Genomic DNA, 24,408 nt, shown 5'->3' on the forward strand with positions numbered 1-24,408 from the left:
GAACCATCCACCAACAAGACATAACCATTATCAATATGTATGCACTAAACAATGGTGCTGCAATGTACATAAAACAAACTCTCCTCAAGTTCAAGAGTCAAATAGAACACAACACAATAATTATGGGTGATTTCAACACACCGCTCTCTCCATTAGACAGATCCTCCAGACAAAAGCTGAATAAAGAAACTATAGAACTCAATAACACAATCAATAACCTAGACTTAACCGACATATATAGAATATATCAACCATCATCAAGTGGATACACGTTCTTCTCAGCAGCACATGGATCTTACTCAAAGATAGACCATATATTATGAAATAGGGCAACTCTTAGTAAATATAAAGGGGTGGAGATAATACCATGCACCTTATCTGATCATAATGGAATGAAACTGGAAATCAATGATAAAAGAAGGAAGGAAAAATCCTGCATCACCTGGAAAATGAACAATATGTTACTGAATGATCAATGGGTTACAGAGGACATAAAGGAGGAAATCAAAAAATTCTTAGAGATAAACGACAATACAGACACAACATACCAGAATCTATGGGACACAATGAAAGCAGTTTTAAGAGGGAAATTCATTTCCTGGAGTTCATTCCTCAAAAAAAGAAAAAACCAACAAATAAATGAACTCACAATTCATCTCAAAACCCTAGAAAAGGAAGAGCAAAACAACAGCAAATGTAGTAGAAGACAAGAAATAATTAAAATCAGAGCGGAAATCAACGAAATTGAAACAAAAAAAAAACCATTGAAAAAATTGATAAAACTAAAAATTGGTTCTTTGAAAAAATAAATAAGATCGACAGACCCTTAGCCATGCTAACGAAGAGAAGAAGAGAGAGAATTCAAATTACTAACATACGGGAGGAAAAAGGCAAAATCACAACAGACACTACAGAAATACAGAAGATAATTAGAAAGTATTTTGAAACCCTATATTCCAATAATATAGAAGATAGTGAAGATGTCGATAAATTTCTTAAGTCATATGATCTGCCCAGATTGAGTCAGGAAGACACATACAATTTAAACAGACCAATAACAAAGGAAGAAATAGAAGAAGCCATCAAAAGACTACCAACCAAGAAAAGCCCCGGACCGGATGGGTATACAGCGGAGTTTTACAAAACCTTCAAAAAAGAATTAATACCAATACTTTTCAAGATATTTCAAGAAATAGAAAAAGAAGGAGCTCTTCCAAATTCATTCTATGAGGCCAACATCACCCTTATCCTGAAACCAAAGACACTTCAAAGAAAGAAAACTACAGACCAATACCTCTAATGAACATAGATGCAAAAATCCTCAATAAAATCCTGGCGAATCGAATACAAAAGCATATCAAAAAATTGTGCACCATGATCAAGTAGGATTCATCCCTGGGATGCAAGGATGGTTCAATATACGGAAATCAATAAATGTTATCTACCACATCAATAGACTTAAAGATAAGAACCATATGATCATCTCGATAGATGCAGGAAAAACATTCGACAAAGTACAGCATCCCTTTATGTTCAAAACACTAGAAAAATTAGGGATAACAGGAACTTACCTCAACATTGTAAAAGCTATATATGCTAAGCCTCAGGCTAGCATCATTCTAAATGGAGAAAAACTGAAGGCATTCCCTCTAAAATCTGGAACAAGACAGGGATGCCCTCTCTCACCACTTCTATTCAATTTAGTTCTTGAAATACTAGCCAGAGCAATTAGACAGACAAAAGAAATTAAAGGCATAAAAATAGGAAAAGAAGAACTTAAATTATCACTCTTTGCGGAAGAGATGATTCTATACCTAGAAGATCCAAAGGGGTCCACAAAGAAACTACTAGAACTAATAAATTAATTCAGCAAAGTGGCAGGATATAAAATCAACATGCATAAATCAAAGGCATTCCTGTATATCAGCAACAAAACTTCTGAAATGGAAATGAGGAAAACCACTCCATTCACAATATCCTCAAAAAAAAAAAAAATACTTGGGAATCAACCTAACAAAAGAGGTGAAAGATTTATACAATGAAAACTACAGAACCCTAAAGAGAGAAATAGAAGAAGATCTTAGAGGATGGAAAAATATACCCTGTTCATAGATAGGAAGAACTAACATCATCAAAATGGCGATATTACCCAAAGTTCTCTACAGGTTTAATGCAATGCCAATCAAAATCCCAACAGCATTTCTTGTAGAAACAGATAAAGCAATCATGAAATTCATATGGAAAAATAAAAGACCCAGAATATCAAAAGCAATTCTAAGCAGGAAGTGTGAATCAGGCGGTATAGCGATACCAGATTTCAAACGGTACTACAGAGCAATAGTAACAAAAACAGCATGGTACTGGTACCAAAACAGGCGGGTGGACCAATGGTACAGAATAGAGGACACAGAGACTAATCCACAAAGCTACAACTATCTTATATTTGATAAAGGAGCTAAAAGCATGCAATGGAGGAAGGATAGCATCTTCAACAAATGGTGGTGGGAAAACTGGAAATCCATATGCAACAAAATGAGACTGAATCCCCTCCTCTCGCCATGCACAAAAGTTAACTCAAAGTGGATCAAGGAGCTAGATATCAAATCAGAGACTCTGCGTCTGACAGAAGAAAAAGTTGGCTCCGATCTACATATTGTGGGGTCGGGCTCCAAATTCCTTAATAGGACACCCATAGCACAAAAGTTAATAACAAGAATCAACAAATAGGATTTACTTAAACTAAAAAGTTTTTTCTCAGCAAGAGAAACAATAAGAGAGGTAAATAGGGAGCCTACATCATGGGAACAAATTTTTACTCCTCACACTTCAGATAGAGCCCTAATATCCAGAGTATACAAAGAACTCAAAAAATTAAACAATAAGAAAACAAATAACCCAATCAACAAATGGGCCAAGGACCTGAACAGACACTTCTCAGAGGAGGACATACAATCAATCAACAAGTACATGCAAAAATGCTCACCATCTCTAGCAGTCAGAGAAATGCAAATCAAAACCACTCTAAGATACCATCTCACTCCAGTAAGATGGCAGCCATTAGGAAGTCAAACAACAACAAGTGCTGGCGAGGATGTGGGGAAAAGGGTACACTTGTACATTGCTGGTGGGACTGCAAATTGGTGCGGCCATTTTGGAAAGCAGTATGGAGATTCCTGGGAAAGCTGGGAATGGAACCACATTTGACCCAGCTATCGCCCTTCTTGGACTATTCCCTGAGGACCTTAAAAGAGCGTACTATAGGGATACTGCCACATCAATGATCATAGCAGCACAATTCACAATAGCTAGACTGTGGAACCAACCTAGATGCCCTTCAATAGATGAATGGATAAAAAAAATGTGGCATTTATACACAATGGAGTATTATGCAGCACTAAAAAATGACAAAATCATGGAATTTTCAGGGAAATGGATGGCATTAGAGCAGATTATACTAGGTGAAGCTAGCCAATCCTTAAAAAACAAATGCCAAATGTCTTCTTTGATATAAGGAGAGCAACTAAGAACAGAGCAGGGTGGAAGAGCATGAGGAAAAGATTTACATTAAACAGAGACGAGTGGTGGGAGGGAATGGGAGAGAGAAGGGAAATTGTATGGAAATGGAAGGAGACCCTCAATGTTACACAAAATTACATATAAGAGGTTGTGAGGGAAAAGGGGGGGGAAACAAGGGAGAAAATTGAACAACAGCAGATGAGGTAGATAGGGAAGATGGGAGGGGAGGGGAGGGGGGATAGTAGGGGATAGGAAAGGTAGTAGAATACAACAGTCACTAATATGGCATTATGTAAAAATGTGAATGTGTAATCGATGTGATTCTGCAATTTGTATTTGGGGTAAAAATGGGAGTTCATAACCCACTTGAATCAAATGTATGAAAGATGATATGTCATGAGCTTTGTAATGTTTTGAACAACCAATAAAAAAATATGAAAGGAGAAAACAAAGTCAACAAATGAATTATATCTGTGCTAACACTGGTATATGATAATCACAAAAATTGATATTCATTTATTTATATGTTTGTTTATCCATTGTATATCATTCAACTGTAACATATTTGTTATATGATATGGATAATATGCATTTCTGTTCAATTTGATTATATAGGCCAAGATTTGTTGTTTTGGGAGGTAAATTACTATCTTTGATTTCAAATCTTCAGGAAATTATGTTTTGCTACAATAACATATTAATCTTAAAATGTTGAACATAAAAAATCATGAACAGCTAAATGTTTAGGCCTCATAATATTAAATGTTTATATAAACACTGATCAATTAAAATTAAATATTCCATTTGGTCCCCAAATAGGCAAACTACTTCTGTGAACTAGGAATCAATAAGAATTACATTCTTTAACTTTGTGTTAAAATATATATTATAGACAATTTTATACAAGTATCTTTCTCTTCTATAAACTAAAACTTCCCTGAAGATAGGAACAATTCCTGATATATATTTTATCTTCTATCATCTCAGAGGTATGCACTGTTCAAAATGTTATCAAATTCACTCTCAATAACAAGAGGAAGCAGGTTTAGGAAGGACTACAAGGTGTGAGTTTGAGTAAGGCCAGATGCAGGAGGTGGCTACTAATTATGTAATGCTACCTGTTATAAGTTTGTGGGAGGGAATTAGGTTGGTAAAGAGAAATGTCTTGATCAGACATTCAGTTACTTGAGGTTAGTGTTTTCCGGAGAAATAACTCTGGCTATAGGGAAGAAATAAAAATGAACCAGTCTCTATTATTGTTCTGGGAGACTGGTCAAATTTCCTTTTACAGACCTAATGTCCTGAATATTTCCCCCCAAAACTGTGACTATAATCAGTTTTAAATCTGACTAAAATACACACTATTCACAGTATAACAAATAAAATGTAAAGTGATTACAAAATTCCTGTGAAAATTCTGTCTCAAGAAATTACTGGCTTGCTTGAGGATTAGTGCCTTCTTTAGAGAATGAAGAGGACGTGTCCATTGAATGTGCCTCAAAGAAGATAACACACCCATGTCTACTGCCACTATGATGGACATTTTCTTGGGAGGTAACAAAGGGTAGGTCAGAATATTCTGTCCATTGGAAGCACTTGCCTAGTTATACTCACAAAGGATGGTGCCGAGTGACAGGAAGCTCCCACAATTATCTACTGTGATTCCAATGTAGGGGTCTGTATATGTATACATATATATAAACACATACATCTCATGTAGATAATATATGAGATATATATGTATATATACATATATGTGTATATATAGAGAGATAAAATGTGAGATATATATGTATGTATATATCATGTATGTATATATCTCATATATGTATATATGAGGCATATATATATATATATATATATGTATATATATATATATATATTTTTTTTTTTAATCTCACTTTAACAGCAGAAGGCTGTACCACAAAATGTTGTTTGGCATTACCTTGGAAAGATAGCGATGATTATTGTCTACTACTATCTCCATGACTAATATCTTTGTGTCCCCAAACTTCTAAGATTTCTTTTTGAAAAAAAAAAAAAATCAGAAGTAAGCCTCAGAGAACAATGTCAGTCACTTCAAATTTTCACAAAGAACAGGGATTTATACATCTGGTCCTTGCACTTGTACACTGGGCATCAATTTCATTTCATAAAAGTCTGTCAGAGTTTTAGTCAAGTCACTATAACATGGTGATTAATCAAGGCAACCTCTCACTTTGCAGAAATCAGAGCTTCTGAGAAGGTAAAGTAATTGGAAGTGATTTTACAGAGAACAATTTTATAATCTGTATCTGTTTATGAATCTGTGCGTGAGCCTAGAACTTCACTTCTGTTATATAATGAACTTTGACTAGAACATTAGGCTGTTTCAGGTTTTAATGATTTTCGTCATTTAGTACTTGATTTTCAGGGGAGAGTTTTATTAAAATAAAAACCTAGCGTTTAAATACCCAACACTTCAGTATGTGAAACTTAAAAATCCTTTGCTTTGCTTCTTGAGTAAATGATATTTCTTTGCAAAAGTAAGAATCTGGATAGTATAGACACATATTCAAAGTCCAAAGGCTGTTTGTTTATTTATTTAGGTATTGGCAACTGTACTGGGGCATTCTGCTACTGAGCTACATCCTCAGCCCTATTAATTGATTGATTCATTCTTTCTTTCACTTATTTTATTTTTCATTTTGAGACACGTTTTGATGAGTTGCCCAGGCTGACCTGGAATGATCCTCCTACCTCAGTCTTCTGAGGAGTGGGACTACAGGTGTTCACCACCATACCTGGCTCAAAGAAAGGCCAGCTGTTAGTATGACTAAAAGAGGGAGGTGGGCCTCACAAAGTGGCTATTCGAATTATAGTATATCAGCCAGGGCAAGTTATATAAACTCTGATCCCTAGTATTGTTACCCACATAACAGGATAAAGCTATTCTTCTTCTTAAGAAAGTTTAAGGGCAATGTAAAATAATATTCATGAAGAATGAGAAATGAAGTAATGGCTTAATTAACAGAATTAGGCCCATTCACCTGCCTAGATATATCAGCTGGGATCATCAGCCTACTTAATAGCCACAAAACTGGTCAACTGCAGTCCCCCTAAATCTTTACCTTTAACATTTAACCAATTGACTCAGTGTCTCCAGAGACACCTCTGTCCCCATGATCACCATCATGAAATAGCTAAAGATCTGAATCCTTCTCTGGGCACCAGATTTGTCTTCCAATCCATACCCCAAGGTCAAGCAGAAAACTCTTACAAAGTGCAAATGTGACAATGCTACCCTCTGCCTGGTTCTGTTGAATTGTGCCTTCCCACCCAAGTCTTGAATTAGTGCCTATGACTGACTAGAAATACTTTTCCTAAAATGCTGTATTCTTTGATTGCCAAATTAATTATGTGGGATTACATAATAATCAATTGCTGATTGTCAGCTACTAAAACTGGGTTGTTTAGAATACATGATTTCATTGTATTAGTCTTATTTATTTATCATATTTATTATCATACATGGGTATCACAGTCCAAGAAACATGTATCAGACCCTCTTTAAAAAAATTATTTACCCACTAACATTAGGAAAACACTGTTCAGTTACTATGATGCAGCAATCTAGGAGTCACTGAAGCATTACCTAAACCACCCTGTGACTATTCCCCTACCTCCATCCCACTCCTGCAAGACATTCAGGCCCAACCAGCTGGGGCCACCAGTTTTCCCACAGTAGTCCTTGCTAATCAGGCTGCAGCCTTAATTATAAGTGAATTTTGAAGAAAGCAGGCTTTAAAACTTCCTAAACTACTAATTCTTTTATAGCCATGAAGTGTTATCAAACTTCCCAATATACATAGCTAAGTTCCAGGATGAAAATTATAACAATAACAACAACAAAAGGTCCTTTAGTCAGCAGTATCTACTTTTTATCAAAACCATCTTTTACCTACACATCCAAACACCTAGCCCACGAAAATAACTGTTTTTAAAGCTACTTTAACTGAAGAGATTATTTTAACCAGTTTGCTACAGATTCATGTTTTTTTTTTTTAAAGTCTGGCTCATAGCAGTAGTTACTTTCTTGCCTTTCAGACAAGAAAAGCATATAAGGGACATGTGACAACTACTAACAACACAAACCAGACTGTTTAAATTTTACTACATGAATCCTTTCACTGTCGATAAAGTATGAGTTACAGGGAGATCATCTGCATGTTTATTAAACTTAGAGAATAGTTGAAATAACCCAATCAACAAATGGGCCAAGGACCTGAACAAACACTTCTCAGAGGAGGACATACAATCAATCAACAAGTACATGAAAAAATGCTCACCATCTCTAGCTGTCAGAGAAATGCAAATCAAAACCACCCTAAGATACCATCTCACTCCAGTAAGATTGGCAGCCATTATGAAGTCAAACAACAACAAGTGCTGGCGAGGATGTGGGGAAAAGGGTACACTTGTACATTGCTGGTGGGACTGCAAACTGGTGTGGCCAATTTGGAAAGCAGTATGGAGATTCCTGGGAAAGCTGGGAATGGACCCACCATTTGACCCAGCTATCGCTCTTCTTGGACTATTCCCTTAAGACCTTAAAAGAGCGTACTATAGGGATACTGCTACATCGATGTTCATAGCAGCACAATTCACAATAGCTAGACTGTGGAACCAACCTAGATGCCCTTCAATAGATGAATGGATAAAAAAAATGTGGCATTTATACATAATGGAGTATTACTCAGCACTAAAAAATGACAAAATCATGGCATTTTCAGGGAAATGGATGGAACTAGAGCAGATTATGCTAAGTGAAGCTAGCCAATCCCTAAAAAACAAATGCCAAATGTCTTCTTTGATATAAGGAGAGCAACTAAGAACAGAGCAGGGAGGAAGAGCATGAGAAAAAGATTAACATTAAACAGGGAGGAGAGGTGGGAGGGAAAGGGAGAGAGAAGGGAAATTGCATGGAAATGGAAGGAGACCCTCATTGGTATACAAAATTACATATAAGAGGATGTGAGGGGAAAGGGAAAAAAAAACAAGGGAGAGAAATGAATTACAGTAGATGGGGTAGAGAGAGAAGATGGGAGGGGAGGGGAGGGGAGGGGAGATAGTAGAGGATAGGAAAGGTAGCAGAATACAACAGTCACTAGTATGGCAATATGTAAAAACGTGGATGTGTAACCTATGTGATTCTGCAATCTGTATATGGGGTAAAAATGGGAGTTCATAACCCACTTGAATCAAATGTATGAAATATGATATGTCAAGAGCTTTGTAATGTTTTGAACAACCATTAATTAAAGAATAGGTGAGATTTTAGGCATCTCATTTAGAAGTTACAGTTTTTGTAAACATTTTGTGGCCTTTATTATAAGGAAATAAACTGGAGGTCAGGATTATAGTCTATTGCAATCATGGTACTAGATAATTAATTCCTTCTGTTTTTACAGAAGAAAAATGGGGATGCTATTTTAAGTTTGGTACATGAACAAAACTCCAAGATGGTTTTATTTGTTCACAGCAATGGCCAGAAATCTAGAATGAGAATATAAGTCTTATGGACTGAGATACATGTTCTTTTTCCTCTTTATCTTATTGTGTTAATTCAGACCTAATTGGGTACGTTTATAAGAGCTTTTATGAAAACTCTTTTGAGTTCAAAAGGAATGGAAACAACATCTCAAAGGAGAACATATGTGACAGCAAATACTAAGTCCTCTTCTGATTATGTGCCTACTGTATTTAGGGAAAGGGTCTCCAGAATTATATCCCTAAAATTATGTTTCTAGTGAGATTTTAGATCCTGGACTCTCCTCACCCAGAGTACTGCCTGTCTGTAAAGCATTTCTTCCCATCTGTCATCCAGTCAATCATCCAGCCCTGTCATTCCCTTCCAAATTATTTCTCAAGCCCTGTCCTTCCACTTCCACCATCAAGACTGCATTATTTCCTGCCTTGCCTAGTAAGTTCCTTCCACTTATCTCCTTTCATCACCCTTTGTCCCTCTCTAACCAATTCTCTACTGTGCAGCCAGAGTGATTTTTTAATAACAAATTATGACATTTTCAGACTACCACCATTTGAGAGCTTCTTGTATTCTAAAATGACATCCAACATTTTCATGGTTTATGAGAGTTTGACACATCCTGTCACTGGACTGCTATCTGCCTGTCTTTGTGCCATTCTGTACTTGCTTACTTGACCCAGTCTCTCTGTTTCATTCCTTGAAGAAACCCTACTTTGTGCTTAGGAACCTGCACAAATGACATCACAGGAGAAGTTTCAGGAATGGTGTGATGTCATTTGTGCAGGTTCCTAAGCACAAAGTAGGGTTTGTAGACTGCTCTTTGCCTTTCTGGCTTCCCAAGAAGCACTTTTCAAATGCAGAAGACAAATAAGGCTTGAAAAGGGAATGCTGTCATTGTGAAGGCTTTGTTAAGTCCTTGGCCAAAAGGCCAGGCATCAAAATAAAAAGGTCATGGAGAACTCAAAGAATAATTTGCCCTGTAGGTGGTCAACTCATTAAGACTCTTATATCCAAGTGGACAGAAATCCTTCCAACACTGTTGGATAAAATCCTCCTTTCCAGATGTCAAGTTCAGCAGTGACTATTTAAGCAAAAGATATATACAATTATTGGGAGATAAGCTCATATAATAAAATTATGTGGGCTTTCTGTTTCAAATCTCATTTTCCTTTTAAACTATATATATATATATATATCTCCATTTCAAATGGGTCTGTGGATAGTAATCAACACATATTTTCTTCTGTAGTTTGATCAACATTAGCTTCAAGGCATATTAACCTACACCATCAGGCTCAAAAATTAAAAGAGGTTAATTTTAAAGGAAATCAATAAAAAAAATTGACAACAATGGAAAATTCCAATTAAGAATATAATATTACACTCATTTTCAAAGTTGCTAAGAGTTACTGGAAATAAACACATCATCACCAGGATGGCAAAACTACAAAAAAAAAAGGGGGTGGATTTACAGGAGTTTTACATATTTCAAAACTTGAAGAAATAAAAGTTTTATTATTGAATCTGACAGCATTGTAATGCCCATGTTAATGATGGGTGACACATCATGCCAAGGCTGGAAAAAGAAGAAAAGACAGTGTAGTGAATGCAAAATTCTTATTATTAATTTGTAAATTAACTCTGAAAGGACTAATGAGTAGCATATTGTTTCCCAGAATTAGGGTCACCACCATATGGAGGTCTACAGATAAAGCCACAATCTGTCAATTTGTATGTTTAAAAACTTCACCTACAGAGGAAACCATGAAAGTATCACTATAAAAGGAGAACTACATTGAGTATCTTTGTACTCTTGGTTTAATTAGGTTCAGGAAGGAAGGAAGGAAGAAAATAAATGGAAGGCAATGGTACTTTAAAACCCTGAAGCATTATGGGGAGTGTTCTAAAGTACAACCCATCTCTGGGTGAGGAAGACCTGGGGGAAGGAAAGAGAGTAGCTTTAAATACCTCTGCAGATGATTTCAGATAAGACTATGAATTGAGACAGATTAAAAGGATGAAGTGCAATGAATCAGAAGCACAGTTTCTTTGGCCAATTTCTACTCAGCATCTAAATCATGGTAAGAACTGTATTGTGGTAATGTATCAACCATTATCCAATTTGTAAAATTATCTAACTGTCCAAGTCATCTTAACTGACAAACTATCTCCCTGGTCCAAGACAAGAAGAGCAGGCTCTGAAAGGAACATACAGACAAGCTGTGTGCCATTGTGTTTTTCTTCAGGACAAGGAGTCCTGAAGAACTGTGTGTTTTAAAAAAGGATGGTCCAAATGAGACCCAGACAAGAGAAGTCTAGAAGAATAAGCAGTCAGTGTTCTTAGACTTAAAACTGCTGTTTCTTTTATTGTAAGATGACAGGCTTAAATTAGATTATATTATATGCCTTCCTTCATGAGGAGTTTGTGATTCTATGATGGGAAAATGCATGAAGAGTAGAAGGTTAGCTCCACTTGATAGTGAACTGCTAGTGAAACTGAAAAAGCAGCCAGAGTCCCAGTTACAATCTTAGTTATGAATCAGATGTCACCTGTGTCCACATCTTAATTACCATGTGTAAGTGGCAATTCTCCACTACAGAACTCTCCTTCAATTACAAGCTGGAATGCCCAAATACCTATTCAATGGACCCAATGAAAATGTTTATGGACACCTAAGATTCAACATGTCTTAAATTGTACCCATGGTGTTGCCTCATCCAAACATTCCATTTCATTTCCATGATCTTTTGATTCATTATACAAGTCTTCTCCTCTTTTCACAGCCTGTGTACTTGATTACTCATAGAGAAATCTGAAATCACCCTAAGACTCCTTTCTCTTATGCCCATAAATAGTTACTTATTTTTAATTCCTATTGATTTTTCTCTCCTGAGTATATCAAGTATCTGTTTATAATCAATATCATGAGCATGGTATCTAGATCACATATCTATCATGTCTACCATGGACAACTCAAATACCCAATCTTCATAGATAAACACAAGCCTTCTGTGCACCCACACACCCAATAAAGATAGTTTAGAATTGGAATTTAGGGCAAGTTACTCATTGGCTTAAAGTACCTCAAAAGGTTCTTGTTTTTAGACTAAAGATCAAAAACCTTTGAGGTTCTGCATGGTCTGTTGTAGACCTACCTTAATAGCCTAATCTTCCTTTTCTATGATCTCATTAGCTTGCTTTCAGTCCCTTGCACCTGTCAAATTCCTTAATGCTTTGCATGATCCTGGTATCTGCTGTTCCTTTTGCCTGACATGCTCCATTTCAGAGCTCAATTCAGACATTCCATTGTCAGACTGGTGTTCCCTGAGATAATCCCAATCTCACCTATCATAAAAAATTATTAATTTTAGCAAGGGTTATACTGTTTGTTAAGGATTTACTGTATGCAAGCACTATTTTAGATACAGTCCCACATATTAATTCATCTTTACTATAATACGATGAGTAGATGCTCCATAAATATTTTTAAATGCATGAATAACAAATGAATGAGATAAAAAATCAAGGTGATTCTATACCCTTATAATTCTATAGTTGTGTATTTTACAAAATGTCTATGTTTACAGATTTCTGATAGTGATTTGCATACACTGAGGTCATAAACAATAAAATGTCCAGCATTTGAGGAAGTATTACCTAGGAAAAGTCTAACACCTCGAAGGTTGACTACCTTTCAAAAGAAAGTATGTTTAATTGAATACAAAGAAGAGAGAATACTAGCAATTTTAGAATGTGGAGCTGAAGACCCTTTTAGGAATAAATGTATGTATACCCATATAGATATGTGATTAAGATGATACCTAAAAACTTATCAGAGTTTTTATCCAGGCAACTGTACATTTTCTATAGCAATTTACACCCATCTTTATCTTTGTACACATTTAATCTGCTAAAAAGCAGAGCTTAAGATGATTTTTAATAAATTCAGTTTACAGAGTGTAACCAAGACTTGGAATAAATTGCATCATTTTAAAAATTAAAATATTTTTAAAAGGGGGCAATTTTATTGGAAATTATTTAGCATAGTCAATACTTTGAGTCTGAAGTAATTGGTGAGCCCCAACCTGCAATACTTTTGGCCTTAACCTACAATAGTGACAGACACACAAATAATAATTAAAACTAAAATAAGAAAACATTGTTCTTAAACCATTTACTTTCTGAAATGATCTATGTCAGTCAGAATGGATAGCTACTCATCACTGTAATCCATAGGTACAAGTGCTAAGTCAATGGCCTAGGCATTTTCATTTTATTAGGTAGAACCATATTATTTTTCAAAATGGAGAATTTATATTTCCACCAACAGTTTATAATGTTCGTCAGTTTTTAAAATTAATTAACTGTAATTAGGTATATAGATGACAACAGAATGTATTTTCATTCATTGTACACAGATTTTCATTTCTCTGGTTGTACATGATGTCGTGCTGCACCATATGCGCAGTTCCTCCATTTTCCCCATCACCCACCCCCCCCTGCCACCCCTGTTATGGATCAGCATCCACTTATCAGAGAGAATATTTGGCCTTTGTTTTTCTGGGATTGGCTTACTTAGCTTACCATGATATTTTCCAACTCCATCCTTTTACCTGCCAATGCCATAATTTTAATCTCTTTCAATGATGAGTAATATTCCATTGTGTACATATACCACAATTTCTTTATCCATTCATCTATTGAGGGGCATTTAGGTTGCTTCCACAGTTTACCTATTGTCAATTGAGCTGCTATAAACATTAATGCAAATGTGCTACTATAGTATGCTGATTTTAAGTTCTTTGTGTATAGACTAAGGAGTGGGATAGCTGGGTCACATGGTGGTTCCATTCCAAGTTTTCCAAGGAATCTCCATACTACTTTCCAGAGTAGTTTCATCAGAGTAGTTTCAGTCCCACTAGCAATGTATGAGTGTGCCTTTTCCCCCACATCCCTTCCAAAATGTTTTGTTGTCTGTATTCTTGAGAACTGCCATTCTGACTGGCCTCAGATGAAATCTTAGAGTAGTTTTGATCTGCATTTCTTTAATTACTAGAGTTGCTGAACATTTTTTTTCATATATTTGTTAATCAAATGTATATCTTCTTCTGAGAAGTGTCTGTTCAGCTCCTTAGCCCATGTATCGATTGGGTTGTTTGGAGTTTTTTGGTATTAAGTTTTTTATGTATGCTGGAGAATAGTGCTCTATTTGACATGAGTGTGGCAAAAATTTGCTCCCAAATTGTAGGCTCTCTGTTCACCTCACTGATTGTTTGTTTTGCTGAGAAGAAGCTTTTTGGTTTGAGTCATCCATTTATTAATTCTTGATTTTATTTCTTGTGCTTTAGGAGTCTTCCTAAGGAAATTGGGGCCTGATCTGACATGATGAAGATTTAGGCCTACTTTTTCCTTTATAAGGCACAGGGTCTCTGGTCTAATTCCTAGATCTTTGATCCACTTTGAGTTGAGTTTTGTCTATGGTGAGAGAGAGGGGTTTAGTTTCATTTTGCTGCATATGGCTTTCCAGTTTTCCCAGCACGATTTGTTGAAGAGGCTATCTTTTCTCCAATGTATGTTTCTGGTACCTTTGTCCAGCATGAGATAACTGTATTTTTGTGGGTTTGTCTCTGTGTCTTCTGTTCTGTACCATTGGTCTATATGTCTATTTTGGTGCCAATACAATGCTGTTTTTGTTACTATAGCTTTGTAGTGTAGTTTAAGGTCTGGTATTGTTATGCCTCCTGCTTTACTCTTCTTGCTAAGGATTGCTTTGACTATTCCAGGTATCCCATTTTTCCAAATGAATTTCATGATTGCTTTTTCTATTTCTATAAGGAATGATGATGGGTTTTTAATTGGAATTGCACTGAATCTGTATAGTGCTTTGGGTTGTATGGCCATTTCAAAAATATTGATTTTGCCTGTCCAAGAGCAGGGGAGATCTTTCCATTTTTTAAGGTCTTCTTCAATCTCTTTCCTTAGTGTTCTATAGTTTTCATTGTAGAGGTTTTTCACCTCTTTTGTTGATTCCTAAGCATTTATTTATTTATTTATCCATCTATCTATTTATTTATTTTTGAGGCTATTGTGAATGGGGTAGTTTTCCTAATTTCTTTTTAAAAGGATTCATCAATGATGTATAAAAAATGCTTTTGATTTATGGGTATTGATTTTATATCCTGCTACTTTGATGAACTCATTTATTAATTTTAGAAGTTTTCTGGTGGAGTTTTTGGATCTTCTAAGTATATAATCACATCGTCAGCAAATAATGATAGGGAAAGAAGAACTCAAAACTATTTGTATCCCTTTAGTTTCTTTTGTCTAATTGCTCCAGAGTTTCAAAGACTATGTTGCCTTGAAGTTGAAAGAGGGAATCCCTGTCTTGTCCCAGTTTTTAGAGGGAATGATTCTAATTTTTCTCCATGTAGAATGATGATGGCCTTGGGTTTAGCATAGATAACTTTTACAATGTTGAAGTATGTTCCTACAATCCCAAGTTTTTCTAGTGTTTTTAATATGAAAGGGTACTGTGTTTTGTCAAATGTCTTCTCTGCATCAATTGGTATAACCATATGATTCTTATCTTTAAGTCTATTGATGTGATGAAGTATATTTATTGATTTCTCTATGTTGAAACAATCTGGCATCCCTGGAATGAACTCCACTTGATCATGGTGCACTATTTTTAAATATATTTTTTTATGTGCTTTGCTAGAATTTTAGTGAGAATTTTTGCATCAATGTTCATCAGGTATATTGGTCTGAAATTTTCTTTCCTTAATGTATCTCTGCCTGGTTTTCATATCAGGATAATACTAGCTTCATAGAATGAGTTTGGAAGAGTTCATTCCTTTTCTATTTCATGAAATAATTTCAGGAGTATTGGCATTAATTCTTCTCTACCTTGTGAACTTACAGCATTCCTGAACATTTCTACTACCTTACTGTTTAGGGGGGAGACAAATAATAACAGTAACCAGGGCACACAACATCTGGCATTAAACCAAATAAATCCTGTGATGATGTCTATAATGGTAATTATCACAATAAACAGAAATGATATAATCAATTATTGCCTAAAATTTTAAAAAAGTATACTTGCAAAAGGGTTACAATTTCAAATGGTAGACAGGGAGAGAACAGAAATGATAAAGGATATGATGATTATGAGGGAGGAGAAGAGAAGACAGAAGTAAAATCTAAAGGAAGCGTGAGAAAGAATACCAGAGACTGGCTATTAGTAGAAGAGACAAAGAGAATCAAGGGCACATGATGAAGACACGAGTTGGTGTGAATATACTTTGTATACAGGCAGAGATATGAAAAGTTGTGCTGTATATGTGTAATAAGAATTGTAATGCATTCCGCTGTCATATATAAATAAAAATAAATTAAAAAAACTACAATTGCAAAATAAGTAATCAAGGACAACAGGCAAGAGAGAAAAAAATGAAGTAAAAAATTTAAAAATAAAAATAAAACAAAACTGAAATATAATAATCAAACATTCTATTCCTCAAAAAACTGATCCATAAAAAGCAACTGGCTTCAAAAATGCTATAAATAAGAAAGAAAAGATATGAAGATGTATAAATATCATGAATCATTAAGATCACAATTAAACAGAGAAAAGAAAGGAAGAAGGAGAGAAAAAAATCTCATTGAAAAGTTAAAGAATTATTTCCCTTGGAGTTCAAAAGCTTCTCAGCTTCTCTTCTTAGCAGTGTTGGTTGGGGTTCTCTGGAGTGTGATGCTCCACCCTTGGGTAAATTTCTCAAGTGAGTGAGGGAATCCTGTATGCAGAATTCCTAGAAGCAGGGTTTAGGCTTAGGTGGGCTCCAGTTTCTTTGCTGAATACAAGCTGGTCTGGAGATTTTAAATCAGCACATCTCCAGGGACCAGAAATTGCAGTCTATGCTAGAAGATTCCACCTCAGAGATCTCCCCTGGGCTCTACACATGTGGTGGAGGAGGCAATTCTTAGTCCCCTACATCACCTGTGGACCCCATGTTTTCTGGTCTCAGTTTCAATCTCCAAATTCAGTCTATCTCACTTCCACCTTTTGAATTCTCAGCCAGGCCCACCTTTCCCAGCCAGCCCTGAAAGCAGCCAGATTGGAGGGGAGAGGGAGAGCCAGGTAGGTTTCTGCAACCAGTTGTCTCCACATTTGATTTTCTCCAGTCACTTAGGCATGCTCTATGTCATGCAATGGGGGTTTGCCAGGCCTGTATTTTGGGTCAATCTCAGGTTTACCAGTAATCCGCTCCCCCAGCAGCTGACCCCATGCTGAAGCTGCATAATGGTTCCTTTCACTGTCCTCTGCAGATAGCTTGGAGAGATGCGACTTCTTTCCTGCACAAGGATATTGTGCAGTGTACCTTTCAGTTTAGTTGGGCGGTGTCTTTGATCTCTAAACTCTCTATACCCAGACATACCCCTGGATTCCAAAATGTGGCTTCCTTTAATTCCCTTATCCCTCCATTCTGTTTGCAGAGTGACTACTCTGGCTGGTTTCTCCAGCCAAGGCAGCATCTGTGGCTCTGGGATTTTTTTTTTTTCCTTTTTCTCTTACTTCCAACCTCCCAAGTCCCCAATCTGCTCTAAACATCCACTATAAAATTCCAATAACAACCCTCAATTTTCTTTTTGTTCACCCACTCTGTTTGGATTCTACCTATCTGCTTTCTTGGTTGCATGCCATAGAGCAGTCAGCAAAGTGATCTTCTCTAGTCTGCCATCTTGAAACTTTGTACATTATGTTTGTAAGACTAATCTTTTAAATCTGTATGATTTGCTCAAAGTCTTATGTATATCATTCTACAGGAAAAGTATACAACCTACACTTACAATATGAACATTATTTATCCTAAGGTACTACATATTTTCATGTTTGTTTTCAAGAGAGACAAAGTAAAAGATGATTATTGTTAAAAGATGGTTTAGCAATGACAAAATTAGGAAGAATATAGCAATCATTTTTTATAAGAATCATTCAAACCATAAATGCATACTATGAAATTCCCATAGTCTATTACTCTGAAAGAAGGCACATGATAAATGTTTGTCATACATATCAATTCCTATTGGGTGCCTAAAATTTTGTCCTGTTTTTTAAAAAATGGCCCCCTATTTTTGTGATGATAAAACTAGACTGCTGTACCACTTCATTGCCATTTTATAGTGAAATATTAGATGAATATTGGGTCAGGAGGATTAATAGACTTATGATCATAAATTGCTGTGCAATGAGCTATGCTTAGGCAATAAATATTTTTATTTAACCTTTAAAAGTTTATGTCATAAAAATGATTTCATTATGTAAGCCATCAAATATATATGGTCATTTTCTTCTAATATCAGAAATTCATAATACTTTTTTCTAACTCTCTAGATGATTTTCTGCCTTTACTTGACCTTAAAAACAATATTCCAATCTTTATTCTAAACACCACACTTAAATCAGACATTAGTTTTCTAAAGTATCCTGTTAAACAACAATAATTTTCAAATAATAATTGTTAGAGGTAACTGTGTCAAAACATACAAACAGGGCTGGGGTTGTGGATCAGTGGTACAGTGCTTGCCTAACATGTGTGAGGCAATGGGTTCAATTCCCAACACCACATAAAAATCAACAAACAAATAAAGGTATTGTGTCCATATACAACTAAAAATAATACATTTAAAACACACACACACACACACCTAAAATGTCAAGAAAAAAAGTAGAGCCTGCAGAATTCCAACAGTGGTATCATTTTTGCCATAGTTGTTGAATAACCGAATAAAGAGCACTGCAGAAATAGTCTACACTGAGTTTAACTTCTTTTATTAATGTACCTTTAAGTCTTCCTTGAATATGATAATGATAAGGACCACAAAAATCAGCAAGACAATAAAGAAACAGTTAAACATATTACTGAGAAAGAAAGGTGTTATAACTATTTTCCAAAGCAAGTAGAGATCAAACTTCAGGACTAGGAAGACATAATAAATCTCTTCCTACTATTGTAATGAGATGCCACAATAATGTTCAGTTAGAAGCTCTAAGTGGACACCATGTGCAGTTTGATGTATAAATATAATGTTTTAATTTCACAGTTTTGTGCATGTATGTGCATGCACATGCCCTAGGGCATGAACCCAGAACCTTGCTCATGCTAACCGTGCATTCCCACTGAGCTATATCCTCTAACCCTCACATAGCAATGACATAAATTATTTACTCACTGATTTGAGTTTTGTGCCCATGTGATTGAGGTTAAGGAGTACAAGTATTTTTTTGTTTTTGTTTTGTTTTTTTCCTTTTTGGCACAGGGGATTGAACCCAGAGGGGATTAACCACAGAGCCACATCCCAACCCTTTTTAAAAAATATTTTATTTGGGACAGGGTCTTACAGAGTTGCTTGGACCTCACTAAGTTGCTGAAGCTGGCTCTAAACTTGCAACCCTCCTGCCTCAGCCTCCTGGGCTGCTGGGATTACAGGTATGCTGGTTTTTTCTTTTCTTTTTTTTTCCTTTTAAATTTTAAGTCACTTCTTATTCTATCCATGTTTTAAAGGGGTTACTAGCTTTTTGGACTGATAAAAATCATTTCACTTAAAATTTATGCTGTCCCAAAATTAACTGTTCATTTTTTCTTTCATTAATTCACTTGTACATTCTTCAATCCACTGTTTGTCTGTCTTTGCACCCATCCATTTATCACACAGTGTGCACAGTCAACACTTAATTGACTCTTAAGCCTATGGTGGGACATTGGAATGTTTCACTTTTTGCCACACTCACTGTCCAATTTCTGATTCTCTGGAAGAGCCATAATATTGGGGGAAAATGTTCTTTTCTATTTAAATTAATGCAGCTATAGCCCATAAAATTCAGTGAAAAATAACTGTAAGAATGTTCAGAGTTATATGTATGTTACAAAATATTAATTACCAATTGCTATTTCACCTGGAATAGCAATGTCACTGAGTCCTTCATGAGCTAAATTATAGTTTTGCTATATTCCTGATTCAACATTACTCCCTAATTTAAAGAGAAATATCACCAAAATAATGTCTCAACAATTGACCTTTTCCTTAATTCCATACACTCTCATGCCTTTGAAAATGCTATTTCTCATGGTACCTACCTACACCTTTCACATTTTCTTCCCTTCATATGTAAGCCCAACACCTAGGAAGCTCCTACTCATCTCTCAAATTTTAGAAAAGTTAAAGTCAAACAAAAACATTACCAAAATTAGATTAAGGAAACAGAACATAATGCAATCTCACCTGTATCTTGTACAAGTAGCATTCTGACTTGATGGAGCTACTGGTTTGAAAGTGATATGGGGAGAAACCTGGGCTGACAGCAGAAATCCCAGAGCAAGAATAATGAGTGCCACAGTAGTACCTAGGGGGGAAAAATGTTTTATATCAGAGAGAAGTTTGACAACATTTTTCCAAAGAAGACTGGATTTCATATATCATACCTCTAAAAATACCTTGATTTATCTTCTCTGGATTAAAATAAAAGTTTCTACTATCTAAACAAATTATCAGAAAAGCTCACTAGGACATTTTCAGACATGAGGAGAGTAAAATTCAAAGCAAATACAATTATGAGTCAAAAAGAAAACTGATGATTCTCCTCTAAAAACAAAACAAAAGAAATACAAAGCAAAAACAACCAAACACTTAGAATTACTGGACGTCTTAAAGTAAGCAACATTACAGAGAGTCTAACAAGTCAGGAAAAACAAAACCCAACAGATGTACATCAACTATTCCTCTTGGTGCCAAGAAAATTGTTCTAATGGCCTTCAGTCATATAAGACCTAAATCAGTGGAACTAAAAAGTAACACAGTGTTTATTTCTAAAGCAGGCAAGAGAATGTTTCTTATTAAAAAGAAAGTTTTCTTCTTTAAATTTAAGACTTTAAGGTATCAGGAATGAAATAATACATGACCTCATTTATCTTGCCTATTGGCATTTGGGAATAGAATACTTACCTTTGGATTTAAGGGAAAGTTTTAGTAATTAAGACTATTAAAAAGACCAAAGTTTGAGTTCTTGATCAATGTCCTGATGGTAAATAAGAAGTTTTCAAATTTCTGATAATTGCTTGAGCCACAGAATTTTAAAGGTGAACAAAAAGAGTGATAGGAAGAAAGTCAAAATGGCTGCATTAATTTGATAATTTATTTAAATTAGGCAATATAATTAAAATGTGAAATTTGGGGGTATCTTTATGTAGTAGTAAAGATAGTATTAGTTTAACTGAGAGGTAATTTAAGATGTGACCAAATATATGGTTAAAGAAATAGATAAATCAAGAATTTTAGAAAACACCATGGAGGTTCAGTGGGACTGTGTAATAACTGAAATGTTTGTTGGAATGTGTCAAGTTAAGCACCTTGGGAATGAGATGCCCTTGGAATCTGAGGGTTGTGCCTAAGCACTCAGCTCTGCTGTTTCTTGATTCCGATCTTGGACCTTTACAAACTTCGATTTTGTCTTCTATAAAATGGGATTTAGTGAAAATACTTACAGAATTACTGAAGTTTAAGTGTTATTATGCATTTGAAATATTTATATAATAAAAATGCTCTAAAACATTTTTAAAAGTTAGTTATGCTGCAGTTATCATTAGAAACAGTAGCAGCAAGAGTGGACCTTCAAAGTAGGAGAAAAAGTTGAATGAAAGAAAGACCTAAAGGGAAGATCAGAAGTCTGTTTTGCTAAACTGGGTCAATGGATTCTTACACCAAAAATCACTGTGTATTTTCTTCCTGTTTACTTAAAAAATTCAGACCAGACTAGGAATAGCTTGAGCCTTTACTTTACTCAAAAGGCTATCAAGCCCTGAATGGAGAAATAGAAAAGAGAAATAGAAAAAGTTATAAATTTGTTCTGAAAATCAAACCTTTCCTTCAAACAAAACATGACTTTTACTGCTCATCTATTGAAAAACTTGAGTTTTAATTATTTGCCCAAACAATTTCCATAGCTCATTTCTGTGAAACAGGTAAAATAATTTCATCAGGAAATGCTGATACTTGAAGGTGTGAATAAAACTGATATTCCTCTTTCATAGTAATAATTCGATAACCTGTGCCCATGATAAAATTGTAAATACTAAGTTGCATAACTATATGTCAAATTCTAGTGCCTGGCACATATTTATCTCAGAAAGTAGTGGCTGACATATGTATTAAAATTATATGGATTTATATAATGTTGGTTATTTTTGAAGAAAAGAATAAGAACAAAAAAATGTTAAGATTATACAGTTCAAGTCATGAGTTAGTATAGTACAAATAACCTAGGTGAGTTATTCAATATGGATAATATGACTCTTGTATCTGTATCTAAAAAAAGTTCAATCCATCTGCAAAATTTTGGGACATTCTGGGTATGTAGAATTCCTAAATGCTTGAAGGTCAACCCTTCTTAAGCATATTTATTATATTATTAACCTAATTTGGATGGAAATATTTTAAAAGCTATACTTAAATCTTTATCTTTTAAAATTTTCTGTGGCAATGTTTAGTCCTTGCTTCCTACTGGAGAAAATTCCTGGGGTGCCCCTGCCCTCTGACTCAGCCTCTCCAGAAGATGGGGAGGAGAAGCAGGAGCTTCATAGAGCTCCACAGGTAACTGTGATGCTCACACAGAGATTAAAAACCCTTCTAACTACTTGAATTACCCTTTTTCTTTGATTTAGCAAGTTACAAATGTTTTATCAGTTGCTTGTATTAGAAATTACTATAGTTATTATCAAACGATTCATTACTATAACCTACATATACTACATATATATATCCTCTATAACCTCTCTTTCTATAATATAAAAAATAAATCACAAAAAATCATACAAAATTAATAAAGTTCATTAGTGTAAGCTTAGTATAGGAAAGCTTTGGATGAAAGGAATTTCTCCTGTGTAGTGTGCAGTGTTGCTTCCTCCTGATATTTCAAGAAAAGAGTATCTCCTAACCAAGCACATTGGTAGATTTTAAACGTTTAGTAAAATTTTCCCCATAAAGATATTCTTCAAAGACAGTGATGTAAGTTGGATAATAGAATTCTGAAGAATATCTCATTAATAAGGTATATTAAATACAAAGTACGGAGCTAGAATAATTTTTTAGAAAAAAATCATTTCCTTTCCTTAGTTTCCCTAATGTGTGCCTAAGTATCACCAGCAGAACCTGTCAAAATGCTCCAGCTCCAGACCCCATCTTCATAGATTCTAACTTAGATCTAAGATGGTGCCCACCAATTCACATTTTAAAATAAGTAGCACTGCTGCTTCTGAGAGAGACAGCCTATGAATAATGTTTTCAGAAATATTCCACTACCAAAATATGTGGTGGAAACGGCACGGTGTTTCTGGCTTTCTAAGATTTATTACAAATACTGTTACATAGACACAAGACTCCCAGTATTCAACAAGAGGCTGCTATTAAATTGTCATATTCAAAAAAAGACCAGTTTTCTCAACAAGGTTTGAAAATATTAAAAATGAGAACATGATAAAATATGCCACATTTAAAATTATTGACAGCTTACATATATTTCTTTGTATAAAGAGTTTCTTTGGGATTAAACACAGTTTATTTATAATAATTTTTTGGGGGTAATATCTATTCAAAAATTATCTTGATATGATTAAACCTATTTTTCATATTTTTAATCCATTTTAAAAAGTAAAACACAATATAGGGAATAACACTAAATCCTAAGTTTAAAAATTCTAGGCTGTAGCCAATTTAAAATTTAAAATGAACATTTCCATAATACTCATTACTATTAAAATAGCAATATGTATCTATATACAAATAAATAAAACAAAAAATATTGAAATAAAGGGATAGGAAGGATAGAAGAATGAAACAGACATTATTACTTTATGTATATAGGTGACTGCATGACCAATGTGATTGTACAACACGTACACTCTGAAAAATGAGAAATTATATCCCATCTATGTATGATATCAAAGTGCATAAATGCATTCTACTGCCATATATAACCAATTAAAACAAACAAAGAAATTTTTTAAAAAATCCACTGAATCAACTGGTATTACAGTGTCAAAGAAGCAACTACTGTGAGGTTTACCCTGGAGGAAAATGTACAAATTAACAAGGCTGCCAAGTGCTAATTAGGCCTCCTTCCCAAAGTGTAAACTTGCACTGGCTATTGTCTTCTAGTGGACCTGTTTAACCACAATTACAAACAGGAAACTGCACAAATGCCATCATTTACCTCTATATGTGCAGGTAAAAGAGGAAACCTGTGACAACAAGCCAGGCCTCCTAAGCCACTGTAATATCTACTGACCACACAGCTGGAGGTCAGAAGCCT

General features: G+C 35.0%; 1 protein-coding gene across 1 annotated transcript in view; it reads right to left on the reverse strand.

Annotated features, from left to right (window-relative positions):
* Window positions 1–24,408, reverse strand: part of Slc2a13 (solute carrier family 2 member 13) — a 339,517-nt gene that overhangs the window by 92,532 nt on the left and 222,577 nt on the right. Inside the window, exon 6 of the mRNA XM_046436201.2 lies at window positions 20,328–20,448. Within this exon, the coding sequence (XP_046292157.1) occupies window positions 20,328–20,448 (121 nt within the window). The remainder of the gene's footprint in view (window positions 1–20,327; window positions 20,449–24,408) is intronic.

This window comes from Marmota monax, unplaced genomic scaffold (assembly GCF_021218885.2).
Source record: "Marmota monax isolate L192 unplaced genomic scaffold, Marmota_monax_Labrador192_F-V1.1 WCK01_AAM20220418_F8-fsc00012, whole genome shotgun sequence".
Taxonomy (NCBI): domain Eukaryota; kingdom Metazoa; phylum Chordata; class Mammalia; order Rodentia; family Sciuridae; genus Marmota; species Marmota monax.